We start from the raw sequence: 24,287 nt of genomic DNA on the forward strand, positions 1-24,287 counted from the left end.
ATATTTATCATCACACTTATAAATGACCGGCTCAGTATGAATGGCTGCTGGAAGCTTGAAGTGGTAGAAGCCAACTGTATTTTGTTACTGTAGTAGCTTCGGTTACTGTCAGGTATTAGAGCTGTATTTTTGGTTTGGTGACCTTGTTAAAAGTATGTTGCTACTGTAACTGTATTTTATGTAACCAATATTCAACTCTTTCATTCATATTTGGGACCACATTCATTCATAGAGGCTGTTTTTATTTTTTATTTAGACCTATTTTACACACTGCTTAAGTTCGGTATGTCGATATAAATAAAGACATACAGTAGAAGTCGCTCTTTTCTAAATGACAGAAACCAGCTGTGTTCTCAGTTGGGTCAAAGCCAAGCTCAACACATTTAGTGACCTGACATAATATTAGAAAACAGAACATGTGTAGGCAAGTGGTTGAGTAATTTAAAGACTATATGTTTACGTTAAAGGCTACAGGTCCAAACATGTTGGTAATATTCTATACAGCCACAGTGAAATTGTCATTTGAAAGCTAAGTGGAAGCTTTGTCAGGCAGGAATGGCTGGGATGATTCCTTAAGTACTGATGCTACCAACACTGTTTGGTGTACTGACACTAGTGTCAATAGGATTTATACAAATTAATGGATCCGTCGTCTCAGGTTAGATCAGGTTGCAGTCATCATCTTCTGCAGTCAGCTCGGTAGCTTTAAAAATCACACAATAATCATACTGTATTTGTCATTTACCACTAAAATTGTTGTGTTTTAACCTCCATGTGATTAAAAATTAGAAACAAGAAAAACACACAGTTGAAAAGAAAAAGTCTTCATAGTTATCCTATTAATGATGCATATTCAACTTGGAAATCATGTATGGCTCTCCTTTACATAATTGAATATTAGCACATTTTAATAATAATTAAAAGTATTAATAGTGATAGTAGTGATGAAATTTGTGACTCTGGCTATAGTATCCGATCAGATTGAAGTTTCACCACCCATGTTGCAAAATCTTGAGAAAATAATAATGATGTCATCAGGGTTATGCCGGACTTGCAGACTGTAAATGCATAACTATAATTATAATATGATTACAGCCTGCCTTACAAACTGGAGGCATAGACTTTGATAGATGTGGGCAGGAAGAGTATAATAAGTTGTATGATGGGAAATTGTCGCTTGACTCATACCAGTAAACAGAAGTCATTTCTTGACGACTTTTTTTTTTATTTATGTCTCTTGTCAGTCACTCAACCTGATACAATTAACGCACCAAATTGCTGCAATAGCCCTTCAAGAAATAATGCTGAAAAAAACAGACAGTCTTTAAACAACCCTTTCAACAACATGCATTTTAATTATTATATTATGGTTTTAATGATGCATTTTGTTATTATTTTAAATCAGGAATAAAAATATAGAATTAATCAGACCACAAGGTTTACTATCTGCGTATTTTCCTTTTACAGTCTTGATGGCTCAGTGTCCCTCTGTGTGTGTGTGTGTGTGTGTGTGTGTGTGTCTGTGTGTGTCTGTGTGTGTGCGCGCGCGCGCGTGTCAGAGAGAGAGAGGGAAAGAGTAGGGAGGGGTTGAGAATGAAAGAGGGAGACGTGCGCTCCAACGCTTTGCAAGCATCTCCAGAGCTGCGGCGGTTTATCGCGATGTCACACCAACGGCCGCGTTTTCTCCATCTGATGTGAAACACCTCGGCTAGTTTTGCACATTTATGTCTCAATTTAGTCAATTCATGTTATTTTTACAATGCGTCCAGGAGCGCGTCCTGCTGTCGATGCTGTGCGGTCCTCTCTCTGTCTATGCTTCATGATTATTCTCCGTGTTGAGGCTGTTTACAATGGTGAGCGGGATTTGTCTCTCTAAGCGATGGCTGAAATGGGATTTTTTGATACTAGAACAGCTAGATCAAGTTTGAAATGCATGAGAGTGTGTGCCAGTGAAAAAAATGCATGCAAATGTCAATAGCAGTATTCATTTATTAGGCTAATTGAAATAAATATACAGGCTATATTTGAATAAGTCACTGTATTGCATAGACAGATTACTTCCAATAGGGTCATTTGATTTTCTGATTTTCAGCAGGAGAAAATAAACAGAAGAGCATCCTGGAGCAAGTACAGAGTTATGAGATTACTTATCCCATATGGCTGCATCCTCTCAGACACAGGAGGTCTGCCAACAAAGAGGTGAGTCAGTCTGTCTTAAGTCTTTGTCCCCTTGGCTAACAAAATGATTCAAAAAACAGACTGACACACATTTAAGTCTTCATATAAGTCAGCAGCCTCCGTTTGGTGCTTTCTTTCCAGTATCCTGCAAAGGCAGAAGTTCTCATCTGCGCTGAGGGCCAAGAGCTGAGGCTACGCCTGGAGAGAAATGAGTGAGTGATTTAATTGGAAGTGCAAAGGATTTTTGTTGAAGTTTTATGTCTTGCAACTTTTTTGTGCAGTTTAGAAAAGCTGAGCTGAAGAAAAGTACAAAATGAGACAAATCAAATCAATCAATCAAATAGTTGCTTGTATCAAATTGCTCCCATGTGATTCAATGAAGTCAGAGCATTTTAGGCATCTACATTTTCTTGTGTATCCTTAGACATCCACAGGACGTCCCAGCTAGCTGCTTCATTTAGCCAGATGTTTGGTGTCACATAGACACATGGATAAGTTCAGTGCCCCCTGCGGCCGCCGAGAGGGAGATGAATGAGGAAGGGAGGGTGATGGTTTTGGACGACAGAGGGTTGACACCCGATCTGTGTGCCTTGGGCAAACAGGAAGTAAGACTCTACCTCTGGACCTGATCCTGTAATCTGATGGAGCGGCCAGTTCCTGTCTAGTAACAATGCGATGGTGATAAGAAGGGAGCAGAGTATCTCACTCGTTTTAATGGATGTTGTGATAGCAGGGAGATGTCAGTGATGACAACAGAGCTGCTCTCTTGGATTTGAGTCAGCGCACAAGTGGAATGGGAAGCTTTTATGAACATTAGAAATTAAGCCTGTTTTACCGTTGAATGTATGCTTTCTCTGTAGTTCATTCACTCGGACGCACACACATTAACCATCCATGACTCCGCTGTGTCTGACTGACCGTCCCCTGAGGGATTTGCTGCCCCCTGCTCTCCCTCCCCAGCAGGTGGTCACACTGTTAAATTTCCTCCTGGGCAAGGATTTTCATCAATCACACAAAGTAGCTATGTGTGTGTGTGTATATGTGTGGTCCTGACAGGAAAGGAGAGAAGGAAAGACAGAAGGTCGGTTTGTGAGGTTTGAGATAAATTTGGTAAAACTTTAATGTTTTTTCTGGTTTCTCAAAATGAGTTAGAGAGGCTGTTAACTGAGAGAGTCCATAGTGACTCCTCTAAGAAAGAGGAAGTATGATATTGGAGAAAAAAACTTTTGAATTTTTTAGCAAGAAAAATAACTTTTGCAACCATTTTTGTGCAACTTCTTGACATGCAGCAAATGTCCCTGCCTGGAATCAATCCAGGGATGTTGCAGTAATGTGGGATCCACGGTAACCATTCAGCCACCAGGGCACTCTGTATTTATCACTTCTGCTAGTTAGATGTTATGTGGTTAATGTGAAAAAGACTCATTTTAGAAACTTTTTAAAGCTGCTATAATAAAAAATGTTATTAACAGTGATTCAAAAGACCACATGTATGTTAAAGGGCTCACTTATAGCAACAAACCCAAAGAGAATCACTCGGCTCTACTGTTCCTGGAGAATTGTAGTGTTTTATGTTGTCTTGGTTTTTATGGCCTTCAGCTGTGCTGTTTTGGTCTGAACTTCCTGCCCTCATCAGTATCATCATTGTCATTTAGCAAAGAGCCAGTTATATTTCCCTCAGGAGTTGATGGAGACCAACACAGACCTAAAAGCAGAGTGAATATCGGATTGACATTCACCAAGTGGCCAGAAACACAACTCCAAATGAATGCTAATGTTGTTTTGTGTCTGGTGGATGTTTAAAAATGCCATTCGCTAAAACCTTCACCATAGGTGATAAAATGTCAATATTGTGTTTGCAGCTTGTTTCACCTTCCCCAACATGGACAAAAAAAACATTAATGCAGGTATGTTGTGACAAAAATGAATAATAGAAATTAAAACAATAGAAAATTGTCATTTTAATAATATGGCAAAATTTCAAAGTAAAAATTGACATTTTTTCCATTTAAAGAAACACATCCCACATCCTTAATATTGATCCTTTAATCCACTGTGTCTGCACACTATATTGATCCAGAAAAATCATGTAAACTCTTTGCTGTTACTGTGATTTTGTGTTTCATTCACTTTAGCTTCAGCCTTTAATATGCTCATATGTCACAAAGCTATCAGGGACTGCACAAAAATGATTGTCAGTATTACTGTTCTGCTGCTGGAATGTTAAGCATACAGGACTCAATATTATATGTTCACTGTGAAAAGTATTGTTATAGCAACATACTGAGTTTTAAAAAGTACAGTTTTAAATTATTTATGCACCTTAAATTTTTTATGATGAAACAAGTTGTACCAAGACACTGTAATATTATTGTGAGATGTGCAGATCTTACCTTTTTTAAGTAAAAGGTAGGATCCATTGAAAACACTGAGAAAGGCTTTGCTTTTACAATGTAACCAGTAAGTCCTTCCCACCCCAATAATTTCCATACAGTCGGGTTACAACAAAGTAGGTTTATAGCATCCAAAGAAAGAACTTGCTGGCTTTTTATTTAGTCTGAGGTTTACCACTTCACTCCACCACTCGGCATTTCCCTTCTCTCCAAGCCTAAACCCATACTGGGTTACTGTGTTTTGATTTGTCCTCTGTTGGTCTGGTGTGGAGACATGTCTGGAAATGCGAGTCTATAGGACGTGCTGAGGAAGAGAGCTGTCTGTGAAGATCAATGTCTGATTTTGGAGAGGAGCCAGTCAGGGAAAATGCTGCCAGCCTCTGGGGTCACACCATCTCTGCATCCTGGCTACTCCCCCATGCCCTGCAACTGTAACTCTGACAGTCAGCAGACAAGGGAGAACCCAAACAAGCTGTGAGATGGTCTTTTTTCATGCTCACCCCTTTAATTCTGGTCCACCTCACCTTCTTTTCACATAATGTATCACTTAAAGCACAGAGAAAAACATTGCTGTGAACTTTCATGGGCATCGGTACTCCCAGTGGCTAGAGTCCAGACTCAATCTATTTATGTCCTCCCTAGTTATGCTTGTCAGTGTGTGTGTGTGTGTGTGTGTGTGTGTGTGTGTGTGTGTGTGCGTGCATGGATCTTTTTCTGGTTTGTACGTGCATCTATGTGGGTGTCTATGTGTGTCTGCCTGAGCTTTTATCTTAATGAAAGGCCCCGGTGCGTCCAAAGAGGGTTGATTTGGTTAAGAGCCAGGCATGGGCTGATGTGCTGACTCAGAGAGCAGGAAAAGGGATGTAGAAACAGAGTGACAGGGAGAGGAAATGGTGTAAGAAAGTAAATGATGTACTGGAGGAGAAGGGTTGAGGTCGAAAAAAAAGAAAGAGAATAGGGAGAGGAAGGTGGATATTCTTCCTTCCTCCTCTGCGTGACTGTTCTGTGTTCTGTTTAATGCTCCTCCTGCACAAACCCTGAATCAAGCACTCCCCCATGAAACATACACATCATTGTCTCTCTCTCCTCTCCTCTCCTCTCCTCTCCTCTCCTCTCCTCCCCTCTCCTCCCCTCTCCTCACTTACCTCATATGTCTTCCACTGTCCAGCCTAAAAGCGAGCACCCCATCCTTTCTCATTTCTTCCTTTCCCTCACCTCCCTCTGATATTCCCCAGGGCTCTAGTACAAATATACATCTCCCATGCGTTCTCTGAGGTCAGGCTTTGGTAGACTGTGGCCACACGCAGACAGACGACACAAAGGGACACACTTGTACACACACACACACACACACACAACACCCCAAAAGAACACAAACATGACTGAAAGACTTGATGGATTGCAGGAATAGGGGACAGAGAGCAGGGGATGCTTTCACTTGTCCTTGTTTCCCGTTTGTCTGTGTTTAGTCTCACAGTCTACTTGGAAATCTGAATCTAGCCTGTGTGTCGGGGACACACACACACTCCCACAGGGCTTCAGACAACAGAACATTGGTCTCCCTCTGCAATAAAAGCCTCTTCATCATCCATCGCTGAGTTGTACTTTGACTTTGCGTCAGCCTTCTCCCTCCTTCCCTCCACCCATGTGCGATGATGTCATCTGATACTATGAGAGAATGTGACCCACTGACCCTAATGCATTACCCCACATCCCCTTCTCTTCCCTCCCCTCCTTCACTATCTCCCAAGTACATTAGCATTACTCCCCCACCCTTTCTTTCTCCTCCTGAGGCTGAACCGAGCCTTTGTCTCAGCCTCACTACCAGACAGTCCTGATTCAGCGCTCCTCAATCACAGCATCTGTCTGGACGCTGGACAACATCCAAACTCTGCGGAGCCCTCCGGCCATCACATAGAGGTTTTTCTTACGGTCTTGATTTTGAAAGTTCTTGCAGCATTTACCAGAAGGCAATTGCGCTCAAGGGTTTGGGATATACTATTGGTGTTGGTGCAAGGCTTAGACTCTGTGACTACAGTTGGGCAATGAAAAAACAGGTTTATGTCACCCGTTGCTGGACCAGTTAAGACCAAGACTGAGTTCAAGGTGTTTCCGCAAAGTGAGGACGGGTGTAGAAATCAGCATTTTGTAAGTTGTTAAGTCTAAATACAGGATTTCCTTCCCTTTTGCTGATCAAAGCCTGTCATTGTGAATTAACAGTATTTTATGGTGGTCACTGTGGTTGGTCATGCTCAAATTCAGCTGGTCCACTGTTTTAATCACCCTCTGTTCTGAGACACACTTGAGCAAATAAAACGGCAATTACAAATTTTTTCTATCATGGTTTTAAACCCAATGATGAATTTGCGTCACTCCTAGGTTGCTACAATCGTTTATGTCTCTGTCTGGCTTTACCTTGCAGAAGCATAAAGTAAAACCTCCATAGTTAAAAAAGAAATATAAACACAGTGTGCAGATAATAATCAATCATCTTCAACTACAATGGATGTAGCATTATAAAGTCATGTTAAAGTCACATTTTATATGTTATTTTTAATGACTTCATGGCAGCAGTAAATCATTTTTAACTGTAATTAACCTTTAGTGGAACAGACAGTAGCCGGGTCTGAATGTGGCAAATACACTGCTGGGTTTGGAACTTTAATCAAAATTTAAGGCAACATGGGAAAAAACCTCTAAAGTTAAGCTGGTATTATCCTTTAAGTAGTGGCTATATAGCTTTGATAATGGCATGTTGAGTCTATGTGTCACACAGCGGAAGGTTATACATCCATCAGTCTACTAGTGTACACACTGTTATCCCCGAGGACTAGTAAGTCAGCGCTGTTTAGCCCATAAATGCAGCTGCTGATTGGCATGTGAGAAGAAGCGTGCAGGAGAGAAAGAGTCATTATGTCTTTCCTCATGGAAGAAATGACCGTCCATCCTCTATAATGACTGTGGAACAGCAGCAGGGTGAAGCTCTGTCAATCATCAGCCATTCTTCCATTAATAGACAGAGTTACAAAGAGATGGGAATCTTTGGGGAATGAGAGAAGCAGAAAAACTAGAGGAAGGACAGATATAAATGAGGTTAGAAGGTCAAATCACAACACAGCGGGGGTTACCCTGGTTAGGGTGACATCAGCCGGATACATTACCCACTGACTGATCATTTTTAAATCTTCTTGCAGACTGTTTGTGCGTGTGTGTTCCCTCTCACCCCATCAACTCCAGAGTGGTAATCTGTTAAGAGATGAAGCAGACGTTTTTTGTCTTTGACTTGCTTTGTGACTGATTGCATCAACAGGCTGTCATTGTTTCAAGAGGCTTGTTTCCTTCAGGGCATCTGATGGGAGAAAAAAGAAAAAGCCCCGTTTTTCCTTCATTTGTCCTCATCATTCTTTAAAGGAATAGTTTGTTGACATTTTGGGAAAAGGCTTCTTCGCTTCCTTGGCAAGAGTTAGAGGAGAAGATCGATACCACTCTGTACAGTCTTTACCGTCTGTACAGTATATATTAAGCTACAACCAGCAGCCAGTTAGCTTAGCTTACGGATGAACCAGCCAACTTGGCTCAATCAAAAGTAACAAAACCACCCACCACCACCTCTGAAACTCACTAATCCACACATTATATCTTGTTCTAGCTTGTTTCCCCCCATTTCCTGTCTAATCTAACCGCCTGCTGGCTGTAGCCTTATACATAATGAACAGTTTTGAGAGTGGTATATCAAATTTCTTATCTGACTCGTGGCGAGATGGTGAATAAGTGTAATTCCCCAAATGTTGCAGTATTTGACTCAACTACACTGATTTTCACTCATTTCATCCAGCAAAGTTGAAAAAAGAATAGTAAATGTAAGTTTGAAGATATATTACACTGGGGTAAAGCCAGTCATTGGTGAACACGTGAAGACTAAGTTCAAGGTGTTTTGCAAGTTGTGACACATGTGGAAATGAATCATTTTGTAACTGTATGTCTAAACACAGGATATCCTCCCCTCCCTACTGACGGCTGCTCAATAGCTGTCACCTGTTGATATTCATGCCCAAATACAAATGATCCCCTGGTTTAATCCCATATTGAGCATGTTTACCCTATATTCTGAGGCACACTTGAGTAATGGAATTACAGATTTTTCCTGTCATCATTTTTAAACCCAATGATGAATTTACCACACTGGACTACTTCTGCTGCCGGCTGGCTGTGCAGAAGCATGAGTAAATAACTATAAAAACAATTTGCATATAGTCTCCAATCACATCATCTTTAACTGTATGTGTTGCATTTTTCCTAATGATTTTATTGCACATTTTATGATCCCTTTATCTGAACTATTATATTTTTTTGTGACTGAGCACTGTTACTTACTTCTGGAGACTGATGAGGAAAATAAATCTCACCTGCAAGTTGTTTGTGTGTGTTTTTCACTTATTCACTATAGCTTGTTTCCCCCATTTCCTGTTTCTATGCTAAACTACTAACTAACTACTAACATAACTGACAGATATGAGAGTCTAATTCTCTGCAAGATGGTGAATAAGCATAATTCCCCAAAAGTTGCATTATTTGACTTAACTACCTGGATTTTCACTAATTTCATCCAGCCAAGTTGAAAGTAGAATAGTAAAAGTAAGTTGTAAGATATATTACACTAAAGTAAAGCCACAAACTTCCTACAATGGAAAATAAATAAAGAGACATGATAAATAAAGAAAAACAGAAGGGATAGATCTGTGCAGAAGATCTGTCTCATGTTTGCTTGAGATGATTCAACCCACATCAGTAGATACTTGTAGATTTCTCAGCTACAGCCTGTATTGATGGATTTGCGGGGAACTGTAGGAGGAGAAACTAGGAGAAAAAACAGCTGTGAGGCAGACAAAGTTTATGAATGAAGACAGGAAGAATGGATTGAAACAGAGCTGAAAGGAGTAAGACTGGGAAACAAGCATCTGTACAAAATGTAAATATTGCGGCCGGTAGGTTGACAGAAGTTTGACAGAAACAGCCCAGGTCCAAAGACACTCACTTAATCACACACACACACACAAACACACACACAGAGATGGGAAGTAAGAGGGAAGTCACCACATTAAAGGAATATTGTTAATCTGGCTCTCCATATGTGTGCACATATCTTTGATTTATAAGTCTCTCCTGTCCAGTCTGTATTGTATACTAACAGAGAAATTCCAGTAATAGAGTAAATAATAGCACTGTCAAACAAATGCAGTCTGGATATAACAACAAACTCTCACAATAGGGATGACTCCAGAAAGTGAAAAGGGCCATTAGGAAAAGGTACACGTAGATTTTATTATAGTCACAACCCTTTTCCCCATTCTTCCTTTTATTTTTATCTCTGAGAGGATTTTTGTCTAAATCTTTGAGGCAGTCTGGTTTTGTAGAGTCTCTCAGAATGAATCTTTTATGAGCCGAGGGCAGCTGGAGAGAAACTGCCTCTCCTTTCCCGTTTCCTCCAGCTTTTACACAGTATATTTTTTCACATTACGCCATCATATTGATGTAGTTTGGGTAGATTGAATGTCTGACATTAAATATATTCTCTTGCAAATTGTCCCTGAGTTGGTGCTGTCTTTCACCAGGCAACTGTTGGCCCCTGGATATCAGGAAATATGGTACACCGATGATGGAGCCCGCAGATCCTCCTCTCCTGCCAACACTGTGAGTCTATGAGACGGTTTAATGTTCTTAAACTGCAGTGGGGAGTTGTAAATGATCATAGAAGAGAGATAAGCACCGGTGTAGTTGATCATTTTAAATGGAAGGAAAAAATGAGACAGTAAATGACACTAAAGACATACAATACTATCATTTGAGCACAGAGCAGCACCCACTGGACTTGTAGAAAGTGAGTGTTCTACTCAGGAGATCTTCAGGTGAAATTAGAGTCTCTTTTACCACTGTTTCCCTGCTGTGAGTTGATCTATGACTGTTTTTGTCTTCTAGGGACACTGTTTGTATCATGGGGAGGTTCTGAGTATGAAAGGTTCCAGCGTTGCTGTCAGCACATGCTCAGGACTGAGGTAAGAAAAACCCCACTAAGGAGCTGTACTCATAAAGCTTTCTAATGTTTAAAGTCTGTCCCAGTGGTGAAGGAAACTAAAACTAAATCCTAATAATAATAAAAGGCCTTTTTTATAAAGAAGTCCTTACAGTGAGGAGCTTTAGAGTCTCTTCAAACTATACCCTATTAATAGCTAATTTTACAGTCTCAGTTCATTTCTCTTCCAGCTGACGTGCACACATTTTGGCCCAACAAAACAGGATTAATGGACACATAGCAATTTACCCAGTGTTGTCAGGGTCATTGATAGAATACCTGTCAGCGTGATAAAATAGAGGAGAAAATTAGTCCAAATGTTGATGTTTACAAGGTGATTTGAAACACTCAGGAAATCACCTTTCAATCTTGCTGATAATTCCCTACTCCAAACAGATATATATATATAAAATACCTTTTACTATTTTCTTGAATAAACTTTTTTTTTCTTTTCAGAAAATCCCACTTGAAAAGCTAAAATGCTAATGTGTGGATTTTGAGTGTTAAAAATGGCATGCTCATATTTTTAGACTTTCACAATCGACTGGTGACTGTTAAAAACTTTAAAAACATCCCCTCATTCCAGTTTTAAGTGTTCCTAAACCACTCCTAAGCTGGAAATTCTCATTAGGGATTTTAAGGCTTTTCTGAGTGTATCCATAGATTATTCGGGAACAACTGTTTGACCTATGATAAAACCATGGTTGAATAGATAAAGTGACAGGAACCAGTACAGTGCAGTGTCTTGTGTAGTGCAGTCCAGTAGGTTAGTAGGTCATTGGCTCCAGTGTTGGTTCATTGAGTGCAGCTCAGTGTGGAAATCCTGTGTTTTCTCCTGGTGTGGATCCAGTACAGCTAATACTTCCTGCTAGAGACATTCAGAGAGGAGACACAGGCAGCAGAATAGGAGCTGGCAAGCACTGACAGAAATCGTAGCCATATGTGTGTTTTCTCTGGGTTCATTGCTCTGCATCTGGGGGACGAATGAATGAATACGTCTCTCGACTAATGTAGATTCTTGGGAGGAATGCAAACACAGCTTAGAGGGACGCTGACGTGTGGGCGTCTGACCTCGCCAGATGTTTTTTGCAGCTGCTTGACCTGCTGATGTGTGCACGCTCGTGTGTTTGTGTATAGGCGTCTGCGCCCATGAGTGGGTTTGTTTTTTGAAGAAGCCAGAGGATTGCGTTTCACTGACTGTCTCAGCTGATCATCATTTATGAACACCAGTAAATCACCTGAGACACACGTCCCTCTGATCCACCACAGCCAGATTACAAAAATCCAGATCTGAAAAAAAAAACACAACCAAAACCATATGGTTTTCCTCACTTTGATGATTACTGGTGGAAATTTGATCTGATGTTTTGTTAATTTTAGATTTGAAAGGACATATTGACAACAGTATACCGCAATGTGCAGATAGAAAAACAGCAACATCACTGATCCACATTGATTTCCTCAAGCTGTGATTGGATGGAACCATTAGCAGTGCCTTATTCTTTCCACAGGGGACTGATTTCTCTGAACACAAGCGTCACGTACTTGATAGAGCCTCTTCCCGTTTCCACGGATGCACAGCAGCTCGCTGTGTTCAGAGCTGAGAGTCTCCATCTATCCAAAGGTAGCTGTCTGCATCACCATGGCAACAAGGAGCACGAGGAGGGGCTTGATGGCTTCATCCATGGAATGATGTTACCAAGGAGCATAAGGGTGAGTTCAGATAGGACAGACAATGTTGTCAACATTAAATCTTTTGCAGGTTTTACACACAAGCAGAACAATAATGTCACCAGTTGCTCTGTATTAAACTTCTCTATCTTCCACCTTAAGGAACGAAGGGACCTGAGTCAGAATATGAAGTATGTCGAGCTGCTGCTAGTGGCAGACAAGGCTGAGGTGAAGACGCTGTTGAGGATATGTACATATTTGATCACTTTTAACCAGATGAGAACATTTTCTTAATATACCATTAAATGTGGGGGTTGAGGATGTGGCTATTTGTGTATGACATCAGCTATGTAGGCAGAAATGACCTCAATAGACCTCTTTTATTATAGACAAAACACAAAACCAAAATTTGTCATGAACCAACTGGAAACTATATATATACATACATTTATGTATAGTGCTACCTTGATTGTATGCTAAACGTAATTATAGAGATAAAAGTCTTCAGTCATCAGTTTATTTAGAGCTAGTTTAGGTAAATATGAAACTGTGATTCACGTCCTGTTATTTGAAGTGTGAAACCCTTTTGAGGTTTTGGTGTGTCTGTCTTTGTATATGGTAATATGGTTTATGTTAACGGCAGTTTGAGAAGCATGGGAGTAGTCGCGAGAACACCCAACTGAAATTACTGGAAGCAGCCAACTTGGTTGACAAGGTAATGTCTGTTATGAAGCGTAAAAATCACAGACACTCAAGTCTATCACACCAGTATCTACTAATGACTGACGTTATTCTGTGTCTGTCACTGCTCTTGCAACACCCACAGTACTACAAAGCTTTGAGCATCCGTGTGGCATTAATCGGTGTGGAGGTGTGGAACATCAAGGACATGATCAGTGTGTCTGACAACCCGCACAGCACTTTGGCAGCATTCCTGTCCTGGAGAGGCAAAAATCTCCGCAGGCTCCCCAACGACAACGCCCAGCTCATCACGTTAGTGTCCCTGCTTTCATCTCCCACTAGTCTTCCCATTTATCTCTCTTCACCCTCTCCGACACTAGTGTGCCCCTATCTCTTTCTGAGCCCCTTATCCAGTGGGTAGATCTCTCAGATGATTTCATCTTCATTGGTCAAGATAATAACCATCACCAGTTGCATCCCAGTAGGCTGTTGTCCAGCTGGAACTAATCAGTAGTGGCATTTGTGTCTCCAGGGGGAAGTCGTTCCAGGGCACCACCATCGGGCTGGCACCTCTCAAAGCCATGTGCTCCGACTACCAGTCCGGTGGAGTGAACACGGTGAGAGACAAGTGTCTAAACAAACATCAGTCCTCTCCATGCACTCTTTTAGTGATGAGGTCTTACTTTGGTAAGATGTAAGTGGGAGATGCTCTTCTCATATGGAGATATCCAGTTGGAGTGTAGCTCAGGTGTACAAGACACTGAACACCACTTGCTCTCCATGTATGTGTGGGGTAAAATCATAAGTTACTTTGGACAAAGCAAAGCATAATCCATATTAATTTAATATTCTCAACATGGTGTTTATACCTGCAATTTGTCAAAATCAACTTTCATCATTTGCTCTGTGTTCACAACTTTTTTTTTTCTCCTGCAAAAAAGACATTTTAAAAAGTCTCTTAGGTTAGCTTTTCATTATTTGAGTTAGTATGATGGAACAGTGGGTGAATGGTACATCATCGAGTGTTGACAGTGTCTCCGAAATGCTGCGAAATGTGCTATATGTGACTTTTCCTACCAATCTTTAAAACGTGTCCCTGCATCTTTGACTCTTCTCTCAAACAGGATCACTCAGAGTCAGCTGTTGGTGTTGCTGCCACCATGGCACACGAGATGGGTCACAATTTTGGCATGAGTCATGATATCACAGGCTGCTGCCAGGCGAGAGCTGACGACGGGGGTTGCATCATGGCTGCCGCTACTGGGTTCAGACACAAATGACTAAAATAAAAAAGAAATTAGAGTTATGAAGCTAATACTCAGGAGAAAATGATGAAGTATTGCTTACACACTGTATTTATGCTTTCTCCCCACCATTGCTCAGGCACCCGTTTCCACGTGTGTTCAACGCTTGCAACCAGAAGGAGCTGAACAGCTACCTGACCTCTGGAGGAGGGAAGTGTCTCTTCAATCTCCCAAACACCACAGCCATGTATGGAGGGCAGCGCTGTGGCAATGGTTACCTGGAGATCGGAGAGGAATGTGATTGCGGAGAGGAAGAGGTCAGCGTGTGTGTTTGTGCGTCAATGTGTGTGTATTTGTCTGTATATTTTTGCTCACGACTCACTTTCTGTGCAGGAGTGTACCAGTCCCTGCTGTAATGCCAACAACTGCACTCTGAAAGCTGGAGCTGAGTGTGCCCATGGCATCTGCTGTCATAACTGCAAGGTACTAACATGAGAATCTGACAGTCATGTGAACAAAGGAAAACAGAAAAAGCCTATCCCCCTTGAATAATGCATTCCCCTGGCTAATATTTACTATTAGATCAACACTATAGCTCTTGAATTACAGCTATGCAATCAATTCCGTCTTCCCAGTCTCTTGTCATTGTCCTCATGTTTGTCCTGGTGTTAAATAACAACATCTAATCCCCTCTTCATATCTCACTGTCAAGCTGAAGAGCCCGGGTGTGCTTTGCCGTGCTCCCTCAGGTCCGTGTGACCTGCCAGAGTACTGCGACGGGAAGGCCGAGTCCTGTCCTGCTAACTTCTATTTGGTGGACGGCTCGTCATGTGCAGGCGGGCAGGCTTACTGTTACACTGGCATGTGTCTTACACTGGAGCAACAGTGTCGGTCACTCTGGGGACAAGGTGGGTAAACTGGAATCCTATAATCTGTAAATATTTAGTTCCATAGTTCATTCCTATGTATATATACTATAGAGCATACAGTATAACATATGCATGTATTGTATGTAACATATATTTTCCAATCTACACTACACATTGTTATTATTGGTATTATTATTTGTATTGCATGGTTCGATTATTTCACTGTTCATCTTAAAGCTAGATAATTTAAATTGTTACAGATATTCCCAAACATTGTGGTTTAAATGCTAAATTATTTTCTAATAAAAATCACTACAATTATTTCATTGTTTTCTGACTACATATACTAAAAATGTTGTCTGGCTGGCAGCATTAGTCCTGTCCAACATTTTTTTTTTTTACAGAAGACATTTTGACATGTCACAGTAGGAGAAACACTGGTGTAAGTAATAAAATTAATGATGGCTGAATTCCTTCTAGCTGCTTTGATTTCAGGGTCCGGGTATTGTGCACGTTGGCTCAGCGTCGTGGCTTACTGGCACACTTGAATACAACAAAGCCATTGTTAATGTTATTAGTAACACCTGTGCTGTCCCTGCTATGCCAAGTCAAAATGTCTGCTGTGAAAAAGGCCTATTGAAAAATCATATATATGTGTGTGTTCTAAAAATAATACACAAATTCAGACAAATTCTTGATGCAGTATTCCAAAATTACAGATTTGACACATATGAAAGCAAAAAAACAAACAATAATTACCAATAGAATTTAACATAAGCAACTTACTAAACAAACCAAAAAATACCACGTCTGTAAAGGAGCAGGAGGAAGTTAATACTTATAATTTCCTGCCCCCTCTCTAATGCTCAATTCATAAACCTACATAATATACTTAGTGATTATCACACATCCGAATACATCTGATGACCAACAACAACAAAAACAACAATAACAGCATCCACCACGTGTGTCACAGTCATGAGAGAAGCAACGCCAACGTCCACATCCCTGTATCTCTCAAAAACACACTTTTTTGTACCTCTTTTTGAATTGATTTATACCTCTGCTTTCCTTAAGTTCTTCCTCTAACCCATTCCACAAAGTCACCCCACAATTTGAAATACACATACCTTTGAGAGTGGTACGAACACAGTGTTTTATTAAATTAAATTTCCCTCTTAACATACAGAAGAAACAGTTTAGGGCCTACTGACCCCTGTGGGACTCACCAAGTAATGTCCAAGCATGTTGATTTGTAGTCATCAATCTGCACAAATTTTTGTCTGTTTCCCATATAACTTTTCAGCCAATTCAGTCCCATTCCATTTTATTAAATAATATTTTGTGATCAATTGTATTTTTAACAATACTCCTTAATGTAATTTTCTATTTAAAGCCCAATGGAAAGAAATGCAACTGAATGTGACACCCACATAAAGTGGTTATTTTTATTTACTTTAAGTGGTAAAAGATTCAATTAGATTTTTAATATGATAACAATACTTACAACAAATTGATATGTATTTTGAGTTACACCGCATTCATGAATTCCCAAAAAGAAAATCCTAAAAAATGTGTTTGAAATCATAAAGGCATAATAGAATGACAAAAGTTTTAATGAGATAATCAAGATCACCAATGCATACATTATGTCTTTAAAGCAGTTAAACAGCCAGTATTGAAGCAGAGAGGCTGGGTAGAGTTAGAGATGAGTCCTCAGCAGGTCGCAGGATTAGGGATTGTTACTGGACAGTGTCCACATTCACGTTGTGACAGAGCCTCCCTGGAGAGCCTTTGTAGTACCACAGGAGCCACACAGAACAGTAAGGGATGCCATCTGCTCTCCATCAGGTGGTCACAGAACACACTGTGCATGCATTTCTGTTTGTGTTATCATGTGTGTGTGTGTGTAGCCATTCTTATGTGTTTCTTTGCAGATGGCCGTCCGGCCCCTGACCTGTGTTTTCAGAAGGTAAATGAAGCTGGGGACATGTATGGAAACTGTGGCAAAGATCTGTTTGGAAAGTACAGAAGCTGTAAGGACAGGTGAGGATACATTATGATTTGGTTGATTTACTTCAGTTCCCTCAGTTCAAGTAGGCAATCTTCATTTCCTAAGAATTAAAGCATGTTGTGGCCTTTTCTATGTTTCACCCAATTTTATTATTTATGCCAGGGATGCTAAATGTGGCAAGATCCAGTGTTTAAGTTCAGCTTCCAAGCCCATTGAGAACAATGCTGTTCGCATAGAAACCAAAATCAAAGTGGGCAGCAAGAGTATCCATTGTATGGGAACACATGTGTACAAGCCTGGGCACGGGAATGAGGAGACACAGGGGGACACTCTGGATCCAGGCCTGGTCATGACAGGCACCAAGTGTGGCGATGACTCGGTGAGACTCATACATACAGGGAGACATACTAAATGGAGTTTATTGTTGTGACAAAGAACAATCAATCTTTTGTAATTTTCATGAAGTAAAAGTCTAGCACTCATTTCTCTAACCCCTTCTCCAACTCTCTTCCTCACACCCTTCCTTCTTGCACCAGATTTGCTTTAATGGAGAATGCCGCAATGCATCTTTTCTCAGAGCTGATAACTGCAATGCCAAGTGCCATGGACATGGGGTAAGTTTCTACGTGTCAGAGGAAGGACGCTTGGGTGATGGATTTCTCAGGAAAGGTTTGGCTGCCAGCCCACAAATATGGCAAGTCGGCAAACTTGGCAGTTGCGCAAGATGTATTTAGATCATTTACTTAAGTAAGAGGACAAAATTAATTATGAAAATGTACTTACAGTATCAAAAGTAAAAGTACTCATTATGCAACAGGATGGTCCCTGTCATTGATTAATCTTTATCTGCAAAGTAATTATAGCTGTCAGATAAATATAGTGAAGTATGTTAGTTAGAAAGTATGTTAATTTCCTCCGAAATGTAGAGGAGTAGGATTATAAATTAGCAGAAAATGGACATACTCAAGTTAAGTACGAGTACATCAAAATTGAAAAGTGCAGTGTTTTAGTAAATTATTGAGCCTTCTCCTCTGTAGTCCTAAAATGTCTTTCAGTCCTACACCTGCTCATCAGTACGACAGATATAAACATTTTGGTTGCAATTTTAGGGGCACCATCTTAGAAACAGCTGTACTTTCTCTCACCAGCTGTGCAACAACAACCACAACTGCCACTGTGATATGGGCTGGGCTCCTCCTCTGTGTGACCAGAGGGGGTCAGGTGGGAGTGTAGACAGTGGACCTGTCATCAGCCACAGTGAGACACATCATACTTAAAACATACACATATTGACAGTGTAAAATATTCATTTGAACTTATGCTAGTTTCTGACTCTTGTCTATTTTACACTCCAACAGGCAGTCTCCTTCCAGTCCTGCTGGTCCTCCCTTTGGTTCTCTTTGTGGTTTTGGCTGCTGTTGGGCTGTGGTTCTACTACAAACACAAATTCCACCCGCTGAAAGCTTCTGCTCCACCTCCAACACCAAGGTATCTAGTTCTGAAGTGTTAAATACTAGAAATCTACATTTTAGTGAACAGACAATGTATTTTTGCTTGAGTCTCCATATATGTTGGGTCTATTATGGGCCTTCTCTTTTGTTTGTATGTGTTTTAACCCTCAGTTCAGTCCCTGTCAAGACCAAGCCTCTGCATGTTGACAGTCATGTGATCGGTCATGCCAACCCGACATTCTTGCTAAAGAAACAGGAATCAGACCATCTGGTAAAGAGGCCCGCTCATGTAATTCCTAGAACACAAAATGATCACACAAATAGTAATCGTTTTTAATATCAGAACAGATCGCTAAAGTTTGTCGTGGTCGTTCCTCCACAGGGGAAGTCCTCTCCTCATCAGAGCCCGTCTTGTCCAACTCGGCCCAGACATGCTATTGTGCGTCCAGCTGTGAAGCCTCCTCCCATACCTGCATATGCTGCGGAGAAGAGAGAACATCAAGCCCTGATCCAGCCTGACGCTTCTTCTCAGAGTCAGTACTCACCACAGGCTCACACTCAGTCCAGCACTCCTTTCAAATCTCCACAGCTGGCCGAGCAGAGACACAAAGACCGGGCTCCTCCGCCACCTTCAGGACCTACCCCTTTACCCTCTCCGTATCCCAAAACCCACTCACTGCCTTCAACAGCACCTAAATCCCGACCGGACCCACCTAACAGACCTCCACCACCTTGTCCTGTCAAACCATCAGTGGTGAATATTGTTCTTGTAATCTTATATTTTCTTGCAAGTAAAGCCACAGGCAATCTTTATTTCACCTGAGCTTTACTTACCTGAACTGAATATGAGATGTCTTATCATTTATATGTAGGAACAGCAACACACAAAGGGAGTGCAGGTTTCCACTAATGCCCTGCTGAGAGGAAAAGCGGCTCTGGCTCCATCTGCTGGACAGAAGAAGCCAAACAGGTAACTCATCTGGTGATGTTTTCTAATGTCACTTTAAGCAAACCCAGCATTGACATCTTATTTTTGCACTTCTTCTTTTAGATCTTAAACCAAGAGCTCAGGGAGACGTTGATGACCACTTACATCAAATAATGGACTGCCTCAAACTGTGGGATATGATGAATACTTGATACTCTGGGTCTGTGGATTACAGGATATTTACACTGGTGTGTATGGAGGGAAAATGGTAGAATCACAGAATTAAGTCACAGAACATATCACAGTTAGTTTAAGTCTTAAGACTTAAGGCTTCTTAGGTTTGTTTTGTGAATCAGTCCTATGTGTCCGCTTTATCCACTTGAAATTTGAATTTTATTTTATTATTCCACTTGAATTTTATTATTTTTTTAAGTGTCCCAAATGTTGATGGAAATGTGAAATTGTTCCATGTGTGTCAGCAGTGTTTAAACACTGTTGCGGGAGTATTTATTCACAAAGCAAAGAAAAAATGAATGTTTACAGTAATGCCTGTGTATGCAACATGGTGCCCCTTAAAGAGCATCAGCTGTAAAGGGATATCTTATATTAAGAAAATTTGCAGATAGTGAAGTGCTTATGCTTCTTATGTGTGAATAATAATGGGCTTTGAACTGGACTTATGGGGACCAGTGAAAACCCAGCATGCATGCTGTAAGTATATGCTAATGATGAAAGACATGTGTCTTAAATGTAGCAGGAAATGTTTTTCAGTTTTTTTAATTAATTTTGTTTTTATGAATTTATATTATTTTGGAGTGCACTTTTAACAATCCTTTTAATATCAAACACCCACATTTTGTAGGCTTAAAATGTCTTTATCTACCAATTACCAACAATCAATAGTCACCCCTCAAGCCTACAGGAAGTGAGTTTTTGATACCCCCCAAAAAAATTGGTAAAATATCACTTTAGTGCATTTCTTGTCACCTTTCTTTTTTAATTTCATATGAGAAACATTAATGAGCATCAGTTTAATTTACATATATCTATTAAATGTCCTAAAATTGCTCCATGAATTTAATTTACAGTCAAATGTTGCATCTGCTAGAAATTAATAATTTTTTATGTTTGTCCAAAGATGTTGCTAAAACTGTTCAGTGGGAGTTCCCTCATGACCTAAATGTACAATAACACTGACTACAGGCTATGTAACAGTGACAACTTTGGCATTATTCTAAGGTACTGTTGAAAACTGGTCCATTTGTAATGTGACTGCTTTGGGAACCACCTGGTTTTATCTGTAATATGGAAATACAGCTGCAGATGTTTTACCTTCTTATCCAACCTATGCAAACTCAGGCACTGTGCAACACTGAGTCTTCAACTGGAATTCAAATAAACACATGGAAAAATAAAAAATAATAATAATGTTATACATTTTAACTGGTTGTGTTTTTAATGCATACTGTATGTTCTTATTCACACCAGGATTAAAGAATAACTTTTTAAATTGAAGAGCTTTCCCTGTGGCAGCTTACTGAATGAGTAACATCAAAATGTTACATATTTTCAATATAGTTCAATTTTCAATATTACCGTGGGCAGTAATTCCTGCAGAAATTATTAAAGTACAGAACACTGCACACAGACACAATGACTCCTGCATTCTGTGCAGCTGTGATAAGTCTGTTTTCTTATTGCACTATGACTCATTGCTAGGTTAGGTATCTCATTAATCCGAGAAGTCTCAATTCAGAGTGCACGTTGAAAAACTAAGGTTATAGTATGATAAATGGGACAAAAATTTAAATAATGTTCAAGCACTATACCTTGATTTCATAATTAACTGTTGTTAAACTGCACAGTGTAATATTGTGTAATTTGTATATATGTGTCAGCATATTAATTTCATTTTCATTTATTTATTTATAAGAAAAACACACATTAATTAACATTTTTTCTGTAAATGTTCTAGTGTTAGCCACCTGGCTAATTTTCAACTGCAGTTTGGCAAGATGTTCTTATCTAGGTATGCATGTACAAGCACGTGTATACATTTATGTTCTTAACCCTAGGAAGAGTAGCTGTTGCCTTGGTAACAACTAATGGGGATCCAAATAAACAATAAACAATAAGCCAATTAAGTGATGGTTAAAAATAATAGAAGACAAAAAGATGCCATAAAAACAATAGCAACAAAATAAGCTTTCTCAAGACAATACCCAAGCTATGCAGAGTACCCAGAAACAGCAGAACATCAGTACAATAATACAGCAGCAATATCCACTATTCATAGCCATCCAAGCAAGATAAGGCAACAAAACACAAACAAACAATACTGATTATAACCGTTTTTTTACGCATGCGGACATAGAGCAACAATAAACAATAAGACATAAATAAAATATGATAATCATAATGTTAATCTTGATAAAAAAAAGTTTAAAAGATGCAGTTACAAGTTAGTAAAAAGGTAATATCATGCACCTAACACATAAGCCATGCAAAGTTGTAAGACATTGAAACTGATAGTCCAGTTTGACTGAACCAATAATCCATATGACATGGTCGAGTTAATAAGAATAAGACAACACTGATGAAAAGTCCTAGATGTGCTCAGAATTATGGACATTTTGAACATCTCCAGTCCTTTGACAATTGAGTAAACCCAATCTGCTGATGAAGATTGTGGGATGTGGATGGATGGCTGTTTCCAAGGCCAATAATTACCTGTCAAGTTAAATAGTAATTTTAATGAATTAAACTTCCTCGAGTCACAGCATGGTTCCAAATATAAAATGCACTTAAATAGCCATAATAAAGGCATTTCATGGATGTTTTGTTTCACAGATATTTAATACTGGATCAACTTTGTAGCAAAGGCACAAAATGTAAAATGTAAAAATTGGAATAAGATTTCACTGATTGTGAATGACCGAACTGCCCCTGCTGGACTTGGACTGTGACAGACATGACTCAATGGAACATTGATGACTTGTGTACTCAATAAATTAGAGCATATGGCTCTGCCCTCACCAGCACTTATCTACAAAGCAAATGTAACAACTATTGGTGATTAGCAGTGGATTTTCAGTAGGGAAAGCTCTGTGTCTGAGTCACAGCGTATGTACTTATCAAAAAGCTTTGTTAACGTTAGGAATACAGTCATTTTGGAATCTGTTTCAGGTTGTAAATGGAGCCAGGGCTCAGGTTCTGGTTGCAGTGATTTCCCTTATGAATTGTGGGGTTTTGTGAGCGGGCATTGTTACCGGAGGCCTTTATGTTCCAGTGCTGGGAAGCAACACTGCTCCTCAGCAGGTGGTCACTTTAGGATTTATTCAGCAACAATGGAGCTAAAGCTTCACTTCTGCGTGAGCCCAGTATTCTCTCCTTTTTTAACAGTTACTGATCGATAGTGTAGCTATAGGTTTAAATGGCACCCCTCTTAGTTCTGCTGGAAATACTGAAAGGTGCCTGCCCTTTAGATCTCCACATCCTTTACTGAGATGAAAGCTCTCTGATTTATTCTAATCAAAAGACTGCTAAATACCAAGGCCAGACCCCCTGAACTAACCTTCCTTGAACACAAAAACAACCAAACACACACACTCTCTCTCTCTCTCTATCTCTCTGACTCCCTCAACTCTCTGCAGACTTAACAGCCGGGTGATCTTTCCCAGGACTAAAGGGAGGTGAAGGTAACTGTGACTCAGAGGGAGATGCGGCGTTGGCAGGCAAGGTTTTTAGTATGTGGCTTAATTGCAGCCAGCCTCTCCTGCTGAGCATAATTAGTGTTAGCTAGCATGTCACTTCCTGCGGAGTTTCATTTATTAGAGATGATGATTGGCTGAGGGATAAAACGAAGGGGTGACACCCCCGCCTCACCTCACAGTGGGAGGGGGGCACAGCTAGGAGGGCAGTAAAGAGAGGATCTCACCTGCTGAAAGCTCCCCCACTTTGTATAATGACCTAATTAAGCCTGAGTTGTTTTTCCACTTGTAATGTTGATTATCTCACCTGTTTTTCATACATTTTTCTTTCAATCAGCCCCTGATTTTGTCCTTTTTTCCCCTCTTTATCCTGAACTCTATAATCAGGCATCTCATTATTACTGAACACAAGTACTCTTTAATTGACTTCACTGTTTTGTATTAAAATATTCTGCAGAAAAACACTCACTAATATCCAACTATGGCAACTAAAGAGCAGACACTGGCTGATACATCCATACTTGTGCACCTTAACAGCACTATGTTTGACTATTACCTCCTCTTACTGAAACAGTATGAACAGATGGAAAAAAACACAAAATGTCCTGGAATGACTAAACTATAAGTTGTGCATTTTTACACCAAAATGTTAATAGCTCTGTGGCCAGCAGTACATCTTGTGCAAAGAGGCAGTACAAAAAGTCATTAGTCACACTTTGACCTAATGAGGTCCAGCTGGAACAATGTCCAGTCACCTTTAAAAGGCCCTGCATGTGCACACAGGTGTTTTCATTTATTCTACTGATTAGGTTCTAGTTGTGTCTGGCAGAGATATGCTGAAAATTACATGAGGTCACCAGCGTGCGAAATCGTTCCCTATTTGCCGCCTAATGCTTTATATTTACTTATCTCCATTGTATTTGGGTGTCTGAATGTAAAAATTCTAGTACAATATATAATGCCCCCAAGTAGTGTCCATAACATCCATGCTACAGCTTCACCATGCTACACACTACTCTCGGCAGGTTCTGAGTAAGTAAAGTAACAAAATTAACTGACATGAAGCTGCTCACAGCTG

General features: G+C 40.1%; 1 protein-coding gene across 2 annotated transcripts; it reads left to right on the plus strand.

Moving 5' to 3' along the window:
- Nucleotides 1-1,580: 1,580 nt before the first annotated feature.
- adam19b (ADAM metallopeptidase domain 19b) lies at nucleotides 1,581-20,932 on the plus strand. 2 transcript variants are annotated; one of them, XM_067598812.1, is made up of 23 exons: nucleotides 1,581-1,853; nucleotides 2,096-2,199; nucleotides 2,320-2,390; nucleotides 10,184-10,262; nucleotides 10,548-10,624; nucleotides 12,153-12,354; nucleotides 12,475-12,540; nucleotides 12,956-13,027; nucleotides 13,139-13,305; nucleotides 13,526-13,610; nucleotides 14,118-14,257; nucleotides 14,377-14,554; nucleotides 14,631-14,720; nucleotides 14,950-15,145; nucleotides 17,044-17,152; nucleotides 17,283-17,499; nucleotides 17,657-17,734; nucleotides 18,269-18,377; nucleotides 18,479-18,608; nucleotides 18,743-18,842; nucleotides 18,954-19,325; nucleotides 19,444-19,541; nucleotides 19,623-20,932. In XM_067598812.1, the coding sequence occupies exons 1-23, from the start codon at nucleotides 1,760-1,762 to the stop codon at nucleotides 19,627-19,629; spliced, it is 2,841 nt and encodes a 946-aa protein (XP_067454913.1). In that variant the 5' UTR covers nucleotides 1,581-1,759; the 3' UTR covers nucleotides 19,630-20,932. The 2 variants fall into 2 exon arrangements, with proteins under 2 accessions (XP_067454913.1, XP_067454912.1); XM_067598811.1 differs by having other exon boundaries at nucleotides 1,582-1,853; nucleotides 2,093-2,199.
- Nucleotides 20,933-24,287: the final 3,355 nt, after the last annotated feature.

Source organism: Thunnus thynnus, chromosome 9, assembly GCF_963924715.1.
Source record: "Thunnus thynnus chromosome 9, fThuThy2.1, whole genome shotgun sequence".
NCBI classification, from domain to species: domain Eukaryota; kingdom Metazoa; phylum Chordata; class Actinopteri; order Scombriformes; family Scombridae; genus Thunnus; species Thunnus thynnus.

What these genes read in the sequence shown, in the direction of transcription:
- adam19b (XM_067598811.1), top strand. Translation starts at nt 1,760, where the DNA reads ATGCGTCCAGGAGCGCGTCCTGCTGTCGATGCTGTGCGGTCCTCTCTC. An exon ending in AGTCCGGTGGAGTGAACACG is followed by an intron (nt 13,611 to 14,117) that starts GTGAGAGACAAG and finishes TCTCTCAAACAG; the next exon opens with GATCACTCAGAGTCAGCTGT. An exon ending in ATCATGGCTGCCGCTACTGG is followed by an intron (nt 14,258 to 14,376) that starts GTTCAGACACAA and finishes ACCATTGCTCAG; the next exon opens with GCACCCGTTTCCACGTGTGT.